The 16,921-nt window shown below is 39.7% G+C and overlaps 1 protein-coding gene across 5 annotated transcripts in view; it reads right to left on the minus strand.

Annotated features, from left to right (window-relative positions):
- THRAP3 (thyroid hormone receptor associated protein 3) overlaps nt 1-16,921 on the minus strand; it is an 86,240-nt gene that overhangs the window by 10,631 nt on the left and 58,688 nt on the right. For all 5 annotated transcript variants that reach the window (XM_027864390.1, XM_027864393.1, XM_027864388.1 and 2 more), the window contains 6 exons: nt 12,072-12,240; nt 6,231-7,124; nt 3,928-4,680; nt 3,054-3,226; nt 1,844-1,955; nt 545-629 (listed from right to left, as the gene is read on the minus strand). In XM_027864390.1, the coding sequence (XP_027720191.1) occupies nt 545-629; nt 1,844-1,955; nt 3,054-3,226; nt 3,928-4,680; nt 6,231-7,124; nt 12,072-12,208 (2,154 nt within the window). In that variant the 5' untranslated portion in view covers nt 12,209-12,240. The remainder of the gene's footprint in view (nt 1-544; nt 630-1,843; nt 1,956-3,053; nt 3,227-3,927; nt 4,681-6,230; nt 7,125-12,071; nt 12,241-16,921) is intronic.

The raw sequence follows: 16,921 nt of genomic DNA on the forward strand, positions 1-16,921 counted from the left end.
TCCACAATACAAATTTTAACACTTCATACTACTGTTCATAGCAGTCTAAAGGCAGCTGGGCTGGGCAGTATTAAAGTGACAGTGAGGTACAATGTTAGGACAAATTGGACTAGCCGTGTATTTACAGTTTACTCGGTTCAGATACAAATAAAAATTTCATTTTCCTTTCTCTGACATGCATGTCTTTTGAAATCATGGTTGGAAACAGCGCATGTATACAATTGATTTGATCATACTTACAAGCGGAAAAACATCACAAAAAGTCTCTTCTCTCATCATGGGCACTTGTTCCAAAACTCCTCTCTTTTTCCTCAATCTCACCTCAACAGACTTTGGGCTCATTTACCATATTCTAACCACTTCACAAAGGTTGTTGATACATTTAATAAAAATTAACCCTTTGTAGTTCATTTTTAGAATTATGCCCATCCTTAAAAGAAAAACACAAACTTAAGTAGAGAGTAATTTAAACAAAAACATTTCTGTTAAGTTCATGCCCAACGCACTCAGATTGTTGAAATTACTGATGAAAGCGACAGTTCACCTTGTAGCCAGGCTCCCGGGTGCTTTTCATCTCGTCATGAGCCAAACCATGTTTTCTGAACGTACTGGGAGAAATATCTATCCTCCTAGGGAATTAACACAACAAAACCCAAGTCAATATTTTTCCAATGAAACTCAATTTCATCTCTTCCCATTTTTAGTGCTCCATTACCACTTACCTTCAAAATTCAGATTCATTTACTATTTACTATGTGCAAGCCATTGAGGGGGACAGAGACAAATAAAATAAAGTCCTTCTTCTCATAGTTTACCAGCAGGGGAAAAAAAAATACCTTTGGAGAGTCCCAGAATAGTGGAGAGAGGGGGGACCTCGGAGTAACGAAGACAAGAGTTTTTAAGTCCTGTCTCTTACATAAAGTGGCATCAGTGCCTGAGGGAGCCCCCTAAAACTCTAAAACTGAAGGTATATTGCTGATATGCATCAGTGTAGTTTCCAGAGAGTTCCCTATACTCTCTGATGAAATTATAGATCTGAATCACAGCCAACCCCTCCTACTCAGATAAATTTAAAAAATAATAATAAATTACTTAGAGCAATATAAAGAACTATAAACTTAGCCAAAGAAATCAAACCAATCTGGTGTTCCAACTCATTTCTGCTGGCTCTACGTCCACGGCAAAGCCCCAAGAACCAGCTCCTTTTTGTAAAGAATGGGGCTGTCTCCTACTGTTCCTTCATGAGGAAGCTTAAGGGCTAGAGAGCAGAGCTAGTTGCTGAATGCACAGCCCCCAAAAGCATTTAACAACAACAAAAACAAACAAAAAACCCCCAAAACCCTGAGTCTAGTGTCTAAATTCTCCGCCTAATGCAGAAGAAAGAGGATAACTGTTTTAATGAAAACCCACCCAAAGAAATGTCTAGATCAGCCCTCAACTCATCATGGTGCCCAAGAAACAGAGAAGGGTTTCAGAAATCTGTTAAAGTATTTCATTATATCCAACTTCCCCCAAATCACCCCATTAATAATTTTCAGCCTCCTTTGGAAAAGTAACCGATGTGTTTAAGGAAAACTCAAAGTAAGCTAAAAAAGAGAGCCTAGCTCCTTTGACTGACCTCCCTAGAGTCCCAGACCAGCTCGTGTATGTCAGGTGTCTGTTTCCCTGGCTTCAGTCTCCTACCATCATCTCCTTGGTACACTCTATTATAAGGACCAATGAGCTCTGCACCACTCTAGAGTCTGTACAAAGTTGGCTCTAAATTCCATAACTAACATAGAGAATGTGACAAGCAACCTAAAGTCTTCACTGAAACCTCCATTCGCAGGATCGTATTCCACACCTGTGAATCTCTGGGCTCTTCTTGTTTTTAGCTGCATCCTGCTCTGTTCCCCTCTTTAGGTATTTAGTAAATCGTTCATTCAATGTCATTCCTGAGGATCCAAAATGATGCTCTGTGGAGGATGCAAAGAAAGATGTCCCATGATTACTGTAATGCAGTATAGTATTGGTGGGATGCACAAAGACTCTAGAATCAAGAGTACCCCAGTTCAGACCCCTCCTCTAATGCTTACTAGTTCTATGACCTTGGGCAAGTCCTTTCACCTTCCTAGGCCTTAGATTCCTCATCTGTAAAATGAGGGGGTTGGATTAGATGGCCTTTGGTCCCAACCAGCTCTAAATCCACAATCCTGGGGGCTTAAGGTTAAATCCTGACATATATAAAAATTCCAAAGGTTAATGTAAACTTCATTTATTAAACACTGTCTTTATAAAGCACCAAGGTAGGCCCTGGGGTAGATGCTACCCACGTTCCTGTTCCTCTTCCATACACCTGTAGTCAAGGAAGTTCCTTCCCAAAGCACAAAGGCCCCTTCTTCTCAAACAAAGCTTTGCAGATGGGCCACAAGTCAGAACTAGACCTGGCTCTGCCTAACAGGGCTGCACTCCCACTTTTGGTCTCTTCCTTTAGCCCATTAACTCCTCTTCTAAATTACCCAGTAAAGTAAAAAACGGCCCAATTTCTAGGGAATGGTTTCAGTCCTTAAGGAAAATGCATGAAGGACATTTTTGTCATGTAGTCAAAGAAAAATGCTCATTGCAGAAATTAGGGAGGTAGAGAGAGAGGAATTATTAATATCTGTCCTAAGAAGCTTATAATCAGAAGACAGACCAGATGCTTGAGAAGTTGAGGAGGAAAAAGTAGAGGAAATCTGAAAAATCCCTTCATACTTAATTGTATATCCTCATTCCTACTAAAGGAGTTTTAACCACTCGCACCAGACACCAGTAATTAGCACTTGAAACCCCATAATTTGCTGAGCTGGTGAGATAGCCCCCAGAAGCAATTCCCTCATGCCAGCCAGGGATTTCAAAGACCTTTCTAATGCAATGAACAGTCCAAGTAATCAAGGACAAGAGAAGAGGCCTCTCTTTTTAAAGCCTGATTGGCCACTTGGAAGGAGCCTAGGGCTCTTTTCCTCCAAATAGTCCTTAGAGGAAGCTGAAGGTGTGGAAGAGCAAGAGAGGACAAGTGGTAGGCCTGAACTCACCTTTAACATGGTGAACGATAGTCACGATGTGCTGGGCAAATAGCTCTGAAGGGCTCCGCTGAGACTGAGCAGACTGAATATGTTGGAAAATGGAACGGAATTCCTGATCTTTTTTGTTACTATGGACTAGATCTCGACTGAGTTTGCGTTCCTGAGCCAATAAGCCACTGGGACTGGAATAGAAAAAGGGGAAGAAATAGGAAGGGAGAGGGGTGTCAAGAAAAGGCACACAGAAAACCAGTATGACAAGTGCTCAAAAACGGCACCACTGTGACCTAAAGACTATCACTGCAGCAACCCTGCCCACCCAGTACACAGCTGATCCTCTGGAAGTCAGTTAATAATGCCTGAAGGACCTCCAAAACGTGGCCCCCACTCCCCAGCATCCTGGGGAGGCCCTCTTTAGGCAGGCCCTCAGCACACAGGTGGTGGTGAGGCCCAGAAGCAGGTCAGTGGGGAAGGAGCGAGAGCAGGCCCAGGGAGGAAGAGGAGGAGGAGGAGGAGGAGGAGGAAGAGGAGCAGGCCCAGGGGGGAGGGGGAGGAGGAGGAGCAGGCCCAGCCCAGGGAGGAGCAGGAGCAGGCCCAGGAAGGAGGGGGAGGGGAAGGAGGGGAGGGGAAGGAGGAGCAGGCCCAGCCCAGGGAGGAGGAGGAGGAGGAGGAGGAGCAGAGGTAAGAACAGCCCCCACCCCACCTGACCCCAGCCCCACCGGCCCAGCAAGGCCTTCCAGAGAGGCCTGTAACCACTCACTTCTTCCCTGCAGCCATCATGCCTGTGTCCCGGCTGCTGAGCAGCGCCCCCTAGGGCCCGAGGCCGGGGCTGCTGCCCTGAGGCTGCCCCCACCCCCTACAAGAGGGCGCCCTCCCGCGCTCTCACCGGGCCAGGTCCTCATCGAAGGAGTCCATGCGGACATTGACCTGGGCCTCTCGAGTGATGGAGAAGGAGGATTTGCCCAGGGGCAGGCTCTCGGCCCTCGGTGGGCCCAGCTTGTCTCGGGGCTCAGTGGCCGCTGGGGTGGTACTAGTGGCTTTCCGGGATGGTGGAGGCGGCGGGGATGAGCTCTTCTCTGGCAGGGCCTTATAGGCAGTCACCCTGAAGTTCTTCTCGGGCACAAAGCCCCGGTGTGTGGTGCCCTCGGTCCGCTTGGTGGTGGCCCGCTCCTCTTTCTTGGGCCGGTCGGGGTATGCATCGTCCTCCAGCTCCTCAGCCTTCCTCGGCTTTTCCTTTCCCGCAGGCACATACACCAGGCCTTCCCACTTGCCAGGCCGCTCGTCCTCCTGGCCTTTGCTGGTGCCTGCAATGACTTTGGACATAAATTTGGGTTCATCCTCAAACTCTGACTCCTTCCGGCCCTTTGCCTTCTCCTTGTCTTGCTCATCCAATTCCTCTTTGTGGAACTCAGACATCTTCTTCTCAAAATCATCTCGGAGCTTATATCTCTTGGGAGACTGACTGCCCCGAAAAGGTTTCTCAGCATCAGCTTTGGGAGCAAATGGGTCAGACTTCACTTTTGGATCTCCCAAGCCCAACTCAGAGAAGCTCCCTTTCTCTTTTATTTTTTCCTTATCAACATTTGTTAGTTTCTGTTCTTTATCTTTTCCATTTTCAGACTTCTGTTCTTCGAGATACCTATTTACAGAAACATAAACACACACATACAAAAGAGATTTCTTAAGCAACTTGCTTTGTAACAGGCTTTTAAAAAAATTCTCTGAGCACATCTTAATGATTCCAAAGTTACCAAAAGTTTTACAACTGAGCTAATTTTGAATAGATTTCTTAGAACATAGGGAAAAAAGGGTAGAGAGGGAAGAGCAGAGGGCATTTTTAAAGTACTAAAAGAATCTACTTACCTGTATAGACTTAGTCTACAGAAAAAAAAAAATTAAGGTCTTACCCAACACCTCCACTCAGTCATTTTATAAATCTGCTTTCAGCAGTTAAAACACCAGAATGTTCAACCTTGGATTGTTTTGCTTTATATAATACACATTGGAAATAAAAGTCTCAAAAGCGACTTCAAGTTTGATGCAAGTCGCCTAGAAGATCTAAACATCTCACCTACTGCAAATATAAATAAAAACATAAGTTAATGTGGGATATTTCTTATAGAAAATGAATCTCATAATCAATTCTTCTAATAAGGATAGCTGTTTACAAACAAGGTAAAAGGCAAAAATGTGAATCATTTAAAAATGGGAGTTATGTTTTTTAAAACAATGAGCTGAACAAGGGAGGTGTGAACCATTTCACTGGGATAATTAATGTAGAATATCTACTGCAATGAAATTAAAACAAATAATCAAAGGGAGGCTGAGTATCTACAAAAATTGCCAATAAAGATACTCTTAAGGGAGAAAAGACTCAAGGGCAGAGCAATGGAAAAGACACCTGCCAGGAAAGGCAAAGTGGAATACAATGGCATCATATACTCCAACAAGCACTGGTCTATTCCTGTTGCCTTTAACCCCAATACACTCACACAAAAAAGAAACAAAGATCTGCATTCCACTCACCGTATCCCCTAGTGCAGAGAGACTGGGGTATTTTGCCACGTCCTCTCCTAATATGCAGCCTGGTGGGTTTCTATTGGGATACACACCCACCTTGCAGTTTTAAAACAAGGCATTCCTGGGCATAAGCCTTGGACTTCCCCATTTTGCCCAGGTCTCCTGAGTTGAATGTGTGAGTATGCAGCTCTTCACAATGATGGGCTGGTGCAGATCGGTCATAGTAGACGGTAGGTCCTAGCAGGTGAATGCTAACCGTTCCAATGGTCATTCACTTTGGCAAAGACCATACTCTTTGATGGCTGACCCACAAAGCTCTACTGCTCTCTGGTTTATAGACACATTGGCAGATTCCAAGGCAAATTTTAAATGTGAAAACACCATGGCAGAGTAGTCTAAAGAAACTTTATGCTGCAATACAAATTCAGGAAGGTAGGAAAGCTGGAGTTAAGCTAAAGTTTTCCTTGTGTGACTTATGTTTTTTTTTTTTTTTAACTCTGCTAAACAAGGTTTCAGGGAAACAATGCTACCTTGCTACCATTAATAAGAATTCTGACTTGAAAAACAAAACGACTATTTCCTTCACCACGAATATTTTTTAGCATTTACACCACATTAAAATCAATACCCAGCTAGCATACCACATGACAAGAGAAATGCGACACTTGCCTCTTAGAATAGGCTGCTCCTCCTGGAGCAGCTACTTCCTCCTTCTGTGACGAAGAGCCGTAAGTGGAAGCAACGGCTGGGGGACTCTTACCCACGGACGGGCTCAAGCCCCCAGCACCATGATCAAATTGACTTTGGTGAGCTCCAGCCTGAGAGCCACCGCTGCTCTGCAGAGCCGAGCCCGTCTGAGATGCTGTGGAGAGCGGTGGGCTGGATTTCTGCGCAGGACTAGGGCGTGGAGAACGCCGCCTCACCACCACTGATTGGAGAGGGCTTTTGAGGGCTGGGCTACGCTCTCGGGGGCTCAGCTCAGACGCTGCAGCTCTTGATGCCGAGCCAGCACCATAGGTAGTGGCCTCAGGCCATGGCTTTGAGCTCTCTGATGGTTTAGCATCCTGAGAGGTACCTCCAGGGAAAGGCTGCTCCTTGGGATCATCACCTTGGTTGTCTCCAGCAGCCTGTGATGGCCGGTTATCCTTGGAAGATGACTTTTTCTCCTTTACAGATTTGCGCTTAGAAGACTCAACGCGGCTATGGTTAGAGGAAGATCGAGAAGATGAAGAGCGCCTTGACCTGTCAGAGGAAGACTTATCAGAGTTTCTAGAATGGCTCCTAGACCGGGGTGAAGGGGACCTTCTTTTTGGGGACCGGGATCGAGAACGGCCCCGTCGAGGACTATATGCTTGGCGGTAATTCTGCCAATTTGACCGGTAGTTTCCATAGCCTCCTCGGTTATACTGGCCCCATGGATAAAAGCCTCTGTTGCGACCACGGAAATAATAGGGCCTTCTATAGCCTCGGTTGTGACCTCGGAAATCTCGGTTCTGATACACTCTTGGATGATTCCTTTCTCTGTTATGAGCTGGAGAATATGATCTGGAACGGGACCTAGAACTGAAAAGGGAAGAAAAGAGGGAAAAAAGTTTCTATTTTTGATCCCAGTACTCTCTTTTTTTTTCCCCCAATCCAAGTACTTTCACTGGGGGAAAAAAGTATCTTGTTCTTCCTAAAAATCCTGACAAAGACACTCTCAAATGATAATATCTGCTTCCAAAGGATCTTGTTCTTCATTTGCTTTCTGATGCTAAAAGCAAATATACAAAAATAATTCATCTCACTACTTGAGTGAATTATTATGGTCCATAATCACCGATAAGGACTGTCTTTATAGAGGCATAAAATTTCATTTCAACAAATTTGATGAGATGTTAAAATAGCTTTCTTAATATTGAAATAAATGAAAATCTACATACAATTCCAGGATCAGAGTATCATTTATTTCTTAATTTAAATAAAACAAATGCTTTAACATACAGTATTTGCAAACAATAAAAGTTCCTCCATTAAAAAATACATTAGGGGATATATTCATTTCAGATTCCTGAGAATATATAATCGGCAGATCATAAAGAGATAGAAAGAAGACGAAAATTTTTAGCTTTGTGAGGGTAAGTGCCATAGTATTTGTATTTATGCCCTCAATTTAACAGCTCCTGAGACCCTGGACTCTATGTATTAAACTCTTGCTGGCTGTAGTGATTTCCTTACTTCCCAAGCCATATCTTATAGTCTATTTGGACCAATTCTATAAGATTCAACAGAATCTGTAAGAAAAAAACAAAAAAACAACAAAACCAGATTGGCAAAACAATAACCACAGTATTAAAAAATATTCAGGGATAGCCAAATCTAATGTTAAAATATTACTTTACCATGAATATAACATTTGGCATCAAAACCCTACCAATTGCATAATGTGACCCTTCTATGTTACCACAAGGGGTCACTGTACCCATGAGGTAGACATTAATTCTGACATCAGGAGAACCTAAAAACTCACTCTCCTAATAAGGTTGTAGATGTTTCAAAGAACTCCACGTGTACCAGAGCAGATCTGATTTATTTGCCAGATTTCTAGCACTGATTTCTCTTCATCTGATAAGGGAGTAGTGGTAGTGGTGGTGGTAGAAGTAGTACTATCTTGCTTTAAAATCACAGTGCAAGAATAATGAAGATTTGGCCTCAACTTCCTCTGGAAAGACTAAAAACTAATAAATCTGGGGCTGGTACACTGACAGAGGCAGGCTTTCTATCAAACAGGAAAAAATTAACATTGGACTTTATGTGGCTGTTGGGGAAACATGTCTCCTCACTTCATGACACAGAGGTAGTACACTATAGGTATGGAAGGGAGTGACAGAGCCAACGTATCGAATTTTAAACTGTACTTCTTGGTGGAAATGAAAGGTTCTACTGGGACGAGGAGAAGTTGTTGGGAAGTGACAGCAAGGTCATCTATAAAATATTAAAAAACCCCTATTCCTATCAGAATAAAATCTCAAATCAAAGATCTCCTAAAGAACAATAACTTCAGGCTGCTAATAGAACCACCAAATTGGGTTGTCTTTTTTTGTTTTTGTTTTTTTGGCGAGGCAATTAAGGTTAAATGACTTGCCCAAAGTCACACAGCGAGGGAGTGTTATGTGTCAGAGGCCGGATTTGAACTCAGGTCCTCCTGACTCCAGGGCCAGTGCTCTATCCACTGTGCCATCTAGCTGCCCCCTAAATTGGGTTTTTTTAAAAGGGGAAGGAGGGGAGCAGGAGAGCACTCAGATGGAGAGATAAGATTATACAGTAATGTCGAATTTACTGAAAAGTCTTCAAAAAGTTTTTTTCTTTTCTTTTTCATATCTATATCTATATTATTGCCGCATATAGCTCACTGGAAGGTCTCTTATTCTGTATATCAATATGTATATGTTAATGCTTTTTTTAAAACCCACTTACATATTGCTCTCCAGGTAAAGCTGTTTCTGCCAGCAGTGCCTGACACCAGACACCCAGGTCTCTTTCATGGGATCCTCTGTGGGCCAGTGGCTCCATGACAGAGGCCCCCATCAACCTCCCATAGGGACTGTAATACATAATCCTAGACCGAGTATATACTTTAGTGAGTGGATGAGAGAAGTCTGTCCATGAATGGGTTGAAGTTTTCTTGTTTTAAAATACTATGTTTAACAAAGATCCAATGTTCTTTCAGAATGGTGTAATAATAACAACAAATCACCACTTTTGCAGTACAAATACTCAATAAAATCTAAATAAAACACAATGGGCTTAGTTTTCCACGATTTTAATCACTGTAAACTCAGGTCTTTAACTGGTCAAAGAAAAATATTTTGGCACTTACTATTTTGGAAAGATCTGTCAATACAAATTGTTAACTGGCTGTTATTTAGTACAATAAAATAACTTACCTTTAAAACTTTCTCATGTGAAAACAGAAACAACAACATAAGAAAGAAGGGAGGGCAGATGCAGGCTCTGAAACTGAATCTGACCTGATCAAAAACTATACTTGAGGGATGTGATCCACCCAAAGCACTAAGTGGGGGGGTGTGATTCACGCTTGCATCCTCAGGAGGCTATTACAGCTCTGTTACCAATTACTATTGAGGGGCCTGTAGCACACTGCATCCAAAACCTGCGGCCACTGTACAGATGCCCGAACATGAGTCTCTGCAGACTTCAAAATGAAGTTATTTACGAGAAGTCGCTTTAAAAGGATACGGTCTGTGAAATACAAGGAAACAATCAGTTTTCTCTCATTCTGTAGCACTCACAGCAGCTAATTAAATGGTTAAAGGGCATGTTTTCACAATCTGGACAGTATACTTTCCTTGTAGTTGAGGGAAAATTAAAAGTAAAACCATGAAACAGATGAGCCAGAATTTGAAACAGAGCATCCAATTGCAAATACATCTGTTTCCAGAAAAAAAAAAAAAAAAAAACATCAGAAAATGGAAAAAACCTAGGTACTCTCTCTGAGACCACTTTTCCCATGGTCTGATGGTACAAAGCAGATCTGACCCTAACCCTCAACAGATGTACTGCAGAGGATGGGGAGACACAGACACATACACCTCTCCCCTCTTCCTCTTCTAGCCAATGACCACTGCCAAATGATTTCAGGAGGCAAAGGAGACAAGGAGAAAAGAAGACCTGCCCAGGACCTTGACTTGTCATAAAGGATGCTGAGCTCATCAAAAACACCAACCTGGTGTTTACAAAGACTCTGGGATCATGCCCTTAGCCAAGATGTAATGTCTTCAAAATGTTTACTCTAGTCTCACTTCTGCAAACTGCGATTAAAAAAAGGCATACCTTTAACAGTCTCATAGCTGAGAAAGATTACAACCATTTGAATTCAAAGCTCTTGGTCAAAGACAGAAGTTGATGAAAATGCCCCTAATTACCTGTGTTTTATTAGACAGGACACAAACTTATCCAGTGTTAGGTAGGAATCTCTGATTCAGTTTCAGCTTTGAAACCTTTACAAGTTCCAAACAAAAACACTGTACATCAAAGCGCAAAGGGAAAAAATTTAAAAAGCAATTTTCTTTTAAATATGACAGAAAACAATATCCCATCACAGGCTTGCAATAATTGTTCAGATGAAGCATTTGAGAATGCACTGAAATACTGGGAAAGAAAAAAAAATTCATGTGTCATGTTTATTGGGCTATTTAAAAGCGCAAAAGAAACTAAGGTGACAGCTTAAAGAAATGAGTGACCTTTTCCAAAGATATTTTTAACCTCATGACCAATACACCTAAGGAAAAGTGGACTCTAGATACAGTTATGAGACTGAAAGGTGTTTCAAGTAGCAAAATCTTTATCTTCATTTCTTCTCTATAGTAAGTAACCTATCAAGGTCAGCACACCTTTTAGTCAGAAGCTCAAACCATTCACCACATTTCCAGCAAACATCCAAAGAAATCAATGTCCACTTAAGATATATTCTCAAGTAGGCTTCTAAACTCCCTTTTTCTATAGATCTTTTTCAAAAGTTGACTTTTCTTCCTCAGCCTTAAGTCAGCAGCTCAGGAAGAGTTGTCTTTCAAAGGAAATTATCTATCCACAAAGGAAAATTCAAATACTGGTGATTACCTGAAAATTAAAGACTCGAAATAAGAAAAAAGATAGAACGTGTAAGGACCAAGACAATATGTCCACACATATATTAAAACTTCATAAATTCAAACTAGGTGGAAAGAAGATCAATCTGAATTAATAAAAAACTCTTGATTTTAAAACATTTATAAAGAAGTTTGAGAGCCCAGGGTCTCTTCCTAATTAGGGGTAAGGAGACCAGTTTTCGAATCTTGGCTCTTTTTATCCTCCCAAGCTTATAGAAAGTCCACCTCATCGCTCTGGAGTCTATCCCCTCATTCAAAAAATGAGAAGGGTCATCATCTCTAAGGTACTTTCCAACTCTAATGTTTCAGGATACTATGAAATGTACTTTCACTATCTGGCATATATAGTAAAACAATCTATTGCTTAACAAAGTAACACCAATTAGAGGTCCTAACAGAACCACTTTAATATGCAGATATGGCTAGGTTCTAGTTATCATATTAAACAAGTACAAATAAATGGGCACTGCCACGTATATAAAACTCAATTTTCTTAAACAGGTTAAACACTGCCCCTACAACATTGATTACACCATTATTTTGCTTAGTTGCCTTTATTCATAAATGAATCAAAGGTAAAATTTTGCCTGTGCCTTTAAACATTTCAAAATAAAAACAGGCAGGCATAAGGAATAAAGAAACAGTTCAATTAAAAGCTGTTTTTCCTTTGATTTCAATAGATATGAAGCTTCCCAATCTAATTAACTCCTCTAGATTGGAAGGCTCTAAAAATGTACAAGCTGGTAAAAGGGAATTTGGGAAAAGATAACAAAAGACAGTTAACATTGCCATTTAATAAAAGGTCCCTAAGTGCACAGCCTGCCCAATATATTGATCCAAATGCATGCTTGAATCCACTTACCTCAGTCTGCGTTTCCTTGAGCGGGACACTGATCGAGATCGAGATCGGGACTTTGAAAAAGAACGAGATCGAGATCTTGATCCAGATCTTGAGCGGGAAGAACGAGACCCTGACTTGGATTTATTTGTTTTTGACATATCTGAAGAGGTGGGTCACTTTTCAAATACACCTACAGGTGAAAAACGAAAGCAAATAAATGAGTAACATAAAAAACATTAAGTTGGATTTATTTTCTCTCCCTTTCAGTTCCCCACTAAACTGACCTCTCTGTCAGAAGGAAGATGGCATGGTTCATCACTGAACTCTGGAATACTGGTTTATCACTGCTTTGATAAAAGTTTTTAAGTTCTAAGTTTTTTTCCTAAAGTTTTTGTTATTTTATATATTTTCCTATTGACCCAATCACTGGGTGCAGTACAGCCAACATCTGTCCCTAGATTCACTTGTGTCAAGAAGTCTGGCAGCACAGAACTGTTCAACAGGTTTATAGAACCTAACAAAGCCAGCTCTTAATCTCCTGGATAGAGAAAATACTTTTCAGGAAATTATCCTATGTCACATAATGGCTTCTGGAAGACATCATTTTGTCTGCATAATGCTGCCATGTCTATACACTTTTTTAGGGGAACAAAATAAAATTTTGATATCTTGTTTTTATATCGCATAAATTTTCTCCTATATCCTTCCCTCTCCCCAAAAGTACAGTAATTCTTTTTAAAGGTCAGCAAAACTTATCAATATGTGAAATGTTCTGGACCCATGGTCAACCCAAATCTGCAAAGCAGTGGGGGTAAGGTAAAAAGGGCAAGAAGGATTGTGTAAAAAGTCTGACTCTGAATTCTAATGTTGACGTTAAATGTGAGACTTTGAGCATCAATTTCTTACTATGATAAATTATGATTTTCAAGATTCTTTCCAACTCTAAATCCTATTAGCTTCTGTGCTGCCAGCAGCTAGGTGGTAAAATGGATAGAACACTGGACCTGGATTCAGAAAGATGTGACCCTGGGCAAGTCACTTAACTTTTGCCTCAGTTTTCTTGTAAAATAATAGCCCCTACCCCCAGGGTTGTAAGGAGCAAATGCTTTTGAGTAGGTGCTCCTTCTTTCCTTATTCTCCTAAATGTGGAAGTCTTTGGATGTAAACAGAAGACTTGGAGTTTTAAGTATTTATTGCTTCTATTGTTTTATTTGCTATATAACCTTAGAAAAGTTACTTAAAATCTTTCCCAAACCTTAAGTTTCCCCATCTGTAAAAATGGGACTTGGCTTAAGATAACCTTTCTTACATTATTTATCTTAGAGAGTTATTATGAGGAAGGAGCTGTGTACTATAAAATAAATGTAAGCTATTAGTATTTTCTGAAACAGTTGAAATCACTAGTCAAATTGCTATGCTTTGGGTTTTTGGTTTTTTCAGAGAATCCTGGGTAGCATAAACTGAAGCAGAACTGGAAAAACAATTTTTACAAGTACAACGCTCTTGTAAAGAAAAATGACTCTGAAAGACTTAACTGTCGTCAAAGCCCTGGTTAACCATGTTTTTGATACAAAAACATTTATATTAAGAACACGCCACAAAAAATAACAAGCCAGAAGTGAAGGCAAAACCATACATATAATGCAAACTTGAGATTTCTAAGAAATATTTACAAAGATAACAGAGCTATCAATTAGTGAATGTAGAAGGACACAACTGTTGTTACCAATATGAAATGAAGTATCTCAACTTTCCAAAGAGAGAATCTCACAGGAACGCACAGTAGTCACCCATTCCGCTACAAAGGAGATTGACCCATTCTAATGTTTTCTATTACCCAGACTGTATGTAACATTAGTCACCAAAGAGTCCTTAATATAGCATCAATAATTTAGGTGTGAGTCTCAATGATTCAAGCCCTCAGATCTTTCTATATATTGAAAACCACCTCTTTTCTCTACCACACATTCCCATTCCTTATGTCCAATGTGTTACTAAGTCCCATCATGTCTACTTTGTGTTTGTGAAAGTATCTAACTAAGCTTTCAGGCCCATGATCATTTATTTTCACTAGCCAAAATATCAGACTGAAACAGACCAATAAGACTTGTGTTGTGCTTTCACAATTCCATGACAGAGGAACTATGAAACATTTTAACATTAGAACAGGCATTCTTAATACAAGTGCATGATATGGTACTAAAAACAAACAAACAATGAAAAGAAGATTTCAGAGAATCCTGGGTAGCATAAACTGAAGCAGAACTGGAAGAACAATTTATACAAGTACAACGCTCTTGTAAAGAAAAACGACTCTGAAAGACTTAACTGTCATCAAAGCTCTGGTTAACCATGTCTCCTCCACAGAGGATCCACTTGCCAGAGGTGACAGAAGGTGAAGAGACCTGTATTTTTAGACAAGGTCATTGTATGGATTTGTTTTGCTTGACTGTGCTAATTTGTTATGAGAGTTTTTTTCCCCTTCTTAATCCTGCTAATGCTAGTGCCTTCTCCTCAGAGATTACCTTCCAATTACTCTGTGTATATATAACCTGTGTGTACCTAGTTATTTACATACTTTCTCCACTACTAGATGTAGGCTTCTTGAGGGTAGGGACTATTTTGTGCCTTTTTTTTGTAACTCCAGTGCCAACACAGTAAAATGCCTGAGACATGATAGATGCTTGTTGACTGACTCTTGAAAATATTCATACACTTTAATCTTGAGATCATAGTACTGGATACATATATCCAAGAAGGTTAAAGACAAAAAGAAAGGTCTCATATACATACATAATTATGTGATAACAAAAAACTGGACACAAAATAGATGCCCAATGATTGTGGAATAACTGAGATGCACCTACTTCCCTGCTTTGGAGAGTTGGAGAACTACACGTATTGTACATTACTTATAATGTCATTCAGTTGATGGGTGGGTTGGTTTTGCTGAACTGTATTTTTCCCCTTTCTTTTAAAAAAACTCTTTGCAACAAGGAATGTACTGCTGAGTAATGAAGTCCAGAGGGGAAGCATCTATTCAGAAATAAATGATGTAAAGATAAAACAAATTCAAATGAAAAAAAAATTTAAAATATTAAACTATCACTAATTGATACCAAATAAACCTGATTTTTAAAAATTATACTTTTAGGGGAAGGCTAGGTGGCACAATGGATAGAGCACCAGCCCTGAAGTCAGGAGGATCTGAGTTCAAATCTGGTCTCAGACCAAACACTTAACGCTTACTAGCTGTGTGACCTTGGGCAAGTCACTTAACCCCAATTGCCTTTAAAAAAAATTTGTATTTTTATTTTGAATCTAAAGATGTGAGTATCTACTGCCAGTATTTTTTTGTTGTTGAAAACTTTATTAGATGCAATCAATCATTTTTTTAAGATGCTTCACAGCAACTGTAATTGTCCTGTCCATACATAAACCAGTATTTTGAGCATCATTTCAGTACAAGACATTGTTGCCTAACAAATTAAGGACTTTTATATAAATATTTCCCTTTGTCATTTTGCTAAACCATGAATTGTTTTTTAAAAATTGATAAAATACCTGGCACTTCAACATCCTGAAAAGTATATCCAAACTGAAGACACGTAACACCAGAATTGTGTTTCTTTTCTCAGGTGAATTTGGTATTTGAATTGCCCATTGATTATTTCAGTGGAATAAGAGTCCTAAATATTTCTTCTACTTTCTTCTGGCTCCTTCAAATTTTCCTATTTTGTCTATTTTTAATAAATCTGGTAGTTATTAAAAATAACCAGAATGAAATATCATGAATATAAATAGGTCCTGATTATTTTGCAGGAATTCTGAAAAGATACTCCCAAAAACCCTTATTTTGTCTCACATATTATTGGGTACATTCAGCATTAGGTCTATTAGCAGCCAATTACTCTGTTACGAGGTTGATTTGGACAAATTGCTAATGATTCTCTGGATCAAATGTATGAATTCACTTTACATGAGAGTCAGCAAATCATACAGGTATTATATATGTGTGTGTGTATATATATAAAAGCATATTTGAAAAACCTTTGGGAAAACCAGAAGTAGTCTGGCAGAAAATAGGTATAGACCAACATCTCCCACCAAGGCAAGTTTCAAATGGGTACATGACAGGTTATAAATAAAGTATAACTTCATCAACAAATCAGAGGGACAAGGAAGAAATCACCTGTCAGATCTATGGACACAGAAAGAGTTCATGACCAAACAAGACATAGAGAAGATCACAAAATAAAAGATAATTCTGATTACATAAAATTTAAAAAGTTTTCCCACAAACAAAACCAATGCAACTAAAATTAGAAGAGATATATCAGTAAATGGGGGAAAAAAATCTTTGCAGCAAGTTTCTCTGATAAAGGTCTCATTTCTAAAACCTATTAGGGAAATGATTCAATAAATTAATCAATAATCAATTAACAAGTATTTATTAACAATTAAAGGCCTACTATATGCTAAGCTTATAAAAGCCATTCCCCAAATGATAAATGATCAAAGGATATTAATAGACAATTTTCAAAGGAATTAATAATTAACAGTCTACTATATGCTAAGCTTGTAAGAGCCATTCCTCAAATGATAAATGATCAAAGGATATGAATAGGCAATTTTCAAAGGAAGAAAAACTGAGCTATCCATACTACATGAAAAACTATTCTAAATCATTAATGATCAAAGAAATGCAAACACCTTACATTCCTCAGATTGGCAAAGCTGATGATAAAGATAATAGAAAGAAGAAAAAGACACATATGTTCAAAAATATTGATAGCAGCTCTTTATGTGGGGGCAAAGAATTGCAACTGGAGAGGTGTCCATCAGCTGGGGAATGGCTGAACAAGTTACAG

This window comes from Vombatus ursinus, unplaced genomic scaffold, assembly GCF_900497805.2.
Source record: "Vombatus ursinus unplaced genomic scaffold, bare-nosed wombat genome assembly UNPS02014775.1, whole genome shotgun sequence".
NCBI lineage: Eukaryota > Metazoa > Chordata > Mammalia > Diprotodontia > Vombatidae > Vombatus > Vombatus ursinus.